Source organism: Condylura cristata, unplaced genomic scaffold (assembly GCF_000260355.1).
Source record: "Condylura cristata isolate star-nosed mole 26May11 unplaced genomic scaffold, ConCri1.0 scaffold00067, whole genome shotgun sequence".
NCBI lineage: Eukaryota > Metazoa > Chordata > Mammalia > Eulipotyphla > Talpidae > Condylura > Condylura cristata.
The window spans coordinates 325142-328738 of record NW_004567168.1 but is presented as its reverse complement, the minus strand read 5'-3'; the positions used below and the strand labels follow the sequence as shown (position 1 = coordinate 328738).

General features: G+C 49.5%; 2 protein-coding genes across 2 annotated transcripts in view; both read right to left on the bottom strand.

Annotated features, from left to right (window-relative positions):
- LOC105854615 (HLA class I histocompatibility antigen, A-36 alpha chain-like) overlaps positions 1-456 on the bottom strand; it is a 3543-nt gene extending 3087 nt beyond the window's left edge. Inside the window, 1 exon segment of the mRNA XM_012734722.1 lies at positions 372-456. Within this exon segment, the coding sequence (XP_012590176.1) occupies positions 372-435 (64 nt within the window). The 5' untranslated portion in view covers positions 436-456.
- LOC101627596 (class I histocompatibility antigen, Gogo-OKO alpha chain-like) overlaps positions 1-3597 on the bottom strand; it is a 72420-nt gene that overhangs the window by 54768 nt on the left and 14055 nt on the right. The window lies entirely within an intron of this gene.

Genomic DNA, 3597 nt, shown 5'->3' with positions numbered 1-3597 from the left:
GGGGGCGGGGGGGGGGGACGGAAGACTGGGGTGACCCTCCTCCCCGTGTGAGTCTCCTGTCCTGGGGAGATGATGGGGCGGGAGAGGAGGGCAAGGGGGTCCTGACATTTTTCAGGGCCTGGAAGATGCCCAGGGCATAGAATGGGGTGGGGTGGGGGGCAAGGGCGAGAAGAGGAGGGGGCTGGAGGGACAGACAGGGGACAGGGCAGGGCCCAGAGGGGACAACGGGAAGGCTGTGGCTGAAAAGAGGCTTTATTGGGTGCCGGGCCACAGCTGCAGGCACCTGGGGTCCTCTGGCTTCTACCACCTCAGCGGTGGCTTCCCTCCCCGCCCCCTTCGCACCCCCTCCAGCCCCCCTCTCCCCCACTCACCTGCCCAGGTCTCTGTCAGGGCCAGGGCCCCATAAAGCAGCAGCCTGAGGGGCAACTGCCCCATGACCCTCACCTACAGGGCCAGAGAGACTGGAGTCCAGGCTGGTGGGTGGAGACTGTAACCGGAGCCGCTGCGGAGATACTGATTGGCCTCTCTGGAAACCCACCAGGCAATGGGGAGAGAGAAGTGGGGTGAGTCACTGGTATCCAGGAAGGAGGACCTCATAGGGGTTGTGAGAGAGAAGTGAGACAGTACAGATGGGGAATCACCAATGGTAACTTTCCTGTACCCAGACACCACCCAGGGCACCAAGACCTGACTGAAAGCCACACCCCCGACGCCGGACCTCCTCTGCCCCCCTCCTCCCCTGTTCTGGAAACAGGTCACTGAATGTCAGGCGTTGTGGTTTCAGGATCTCTGCAAGCACCATGTTGGCAAGGGCACTGCAGGGTAAATGGAAGTGGTCAGGCTCTTCCGCCTCCTGCCACTAGCATCAATGAGGAGCCCCTGTGAGCTCGCACAGCGTGGTGCGGGCACGCGTTTGTGGGCACAGCTGAGCCTGGCCACTGAGCGTGTGCGGGCGGGTCAGAGGACTGAGTGGCAGCGCACGGTGGGGACCAGCAAAGAGAGCAGGAGGGCAGCCGGGAGCCCGCAGAGTGGAGATTTGCCAGGGGCTGCGAGGCTGCCAGTGTCCTGGCCTGCGCCCCCTTGCCAGCCCTGTACCTGTAGCCTCACTGCAGAGGGTGCGGAAAGGTTATTGCAAGCCTGAAAGGGGCTTCTCTGGTGGCCCAGCAGTTTACAGTGCAGCACACAGAAGCTATCCACAGCAGCTCCAGGTTGATCCCTCCAGGGAGGTGCCACATGGCACAGCAGCAGACCTCTCCTGCCGCCCGCTGCTCCCCCAGCAGTGTGTTGCAGTCAGTCTGCCTGTTCTGCTCCCCACTCCGTCTCTGGTGAGTCCTCTGGTCCCGGGGACCTCTATCCTCTACCCTAATTCTTGTATGCATACATAAATACATCTTTAACGAAGCCTGAAACAGCCCCCAAGTGGCCCGGACGCTCCTCTACCAGCCTGCCTAGTCAACAGGGAAACTGCTCAGTGCCTGGCTGGCACTGCAGACCCCCAAGTATAATTTTTTATGAATATAACTATTAATCTTTGCCATACAAGTAGTAAAATCACTTAAAATGTTTTATTTCACTTAGAATATTATAACCATCCATTGCATATTAACTAATTTTTTATAGAAAAACAACTTTCTGAAAATAATGATAGAGAGAAAGTGGAGCTTGTAGTTTATAGCTTTGCAAGGGCCTTCTCTGTCTCACTAGCAGTTGGATATTTTCTTCTGCTTGGAGTCTGTTGTTTCCGCTGGTTGATGAAAAAATATACAGCCTGAAAGAAATGTGTAGGAATAGCACTTTATAACCTTTTCAGATAATTGTGAATATTCAACACTGCTACGACTTTGATAATAAGTTGAAACTATACAAGTGGTAGTTGTTCACCTGCTGTTTGCAAAGAGAAACCTGCAACACTATCCCTGAATGTTTTCTACTCTGCTGTTTACGTCCATATGCCTCTCTTGGCATATTAATGGATCTGGAGCTAATACATGATTTTTAAAAGTAATTCATTGTTTCACTAGGTCATATATTCACTGTGTTTATTATTCTAGAATCAAAATTTTAAAATCCTATTTGCTTTGTATTCCAAAGATCCCAAAGGGAAAATTAGTTGGTATAAGAAATTGTGAAGTTTATAGTGTGGGACACAATTTTCTAACACCTGATTTTCCCTTAAAGTTTGCATTTTATGAGGCAACTAACTACTATCAGCTGTCAACTCTCAGTAGATTTTCTAAAAGGGACAAACCCAAATTCAAATTCTAGAGAGTGCCTACAAGTAAATCCATATAATGATAGCTTGTCATTCATTCCTTCACATAAAGGTGGTATTGCCTAAAAACTGAGCCTATTTAATCTCGTACAAATTGCTATTCCTGGAATATTGTACTTTAGATTGTTGCAGAAGTGATGCAGGTGTCCTGAGCTTTGATTTCACGTTGTTTCTTTCTAGGCCTGAGTAGATGCTCCCCTGAGCCTCCCTGTCCAGGCTCCAGAGTTCAGGGGGTCTCTGTCCACGTCCCTGCTCCTCTCCTCAGCTCCCTCCTGGGCAGCCCTCTCCTCTGAGCTCAGGTGCTGGACCTGCCTGGTGAGGGTTGACAATGATGAGTCATCCCCATCATTTGCAGCCTCATTTCAGTCAACACTTTGCTGTTTCTCATTTTCCCTAACAGCTGACAGTGTTTTTACTCCGACCTGGTCTGAAAATGCTTTCTTGCTCTGGCTCCTGAGAGCTATTACAGTTGGAGTTTACAGGGTTAAAATATGAGTCTCTGATGTCTGGCAGAGGGGGCTGGGAACTTTTAAGTTGGCTGGAGAGCCTAAGAGTTAACCACAGGAACCAGGCAGTTAAATTCCTTGGCAGAAGAGGAAACCACCTGTTTGCTAGAGACAGGGCCATAGCCCAGGTGTGGCCACTGTAGACCGGAGTGAAGTCCAAAAGACAACAGGGCTGGTCAGGGCCTGACTAGCAGACAGCAGCTGGCTCAGCCCGTGCCTTCAGTCCGAGAGAGCCCACACACTCAGAGCATAAAAAAGACTCCCCCCCCCAGTGGTTTGATGAACAGTTTCTCTCACCCCTGCTTCAACATAGTGATTCTTTTCTGCTTCCCACACGCCTCTGCTGAATTCTTCTACCTCCACGACTCTGTAGTCTCCTCACTGTCCTTTCCTCCTCACACACCGGAATTACCAGTTTTGTTTCAATGATAGGACATCTTTTTAATAGAAATTAAATTATAAGATGTTAAAAAAGTAATGCAAACGCTGCACTGAGCTAATCAATATTATAATGCCACTATGTTGGGAGAAGAAGGTGATGTGATAGAAGAGTCAGTTCCCTAAAGATGAGACATAAAACTGAACAGAGTCCTGGCAGGTGGTATTTGGGGGCAGAAAAGTAACAAAGAGAGAATCAGCTAAAAGAAGTAAAGCAGCTTGTCTCTGAGATACAAGAATGGGGAACTGTGAAGAAATGGGGACCTCTCTCTTCACAGTTAGCTTTGTACAAGCATTGGACTTTTTAAAAAAATGAATAATATAATAGTTTATTTTTCCATCATTTTCCCATCTCAGTTGTAATCCCCTTGGGCTTCCCAT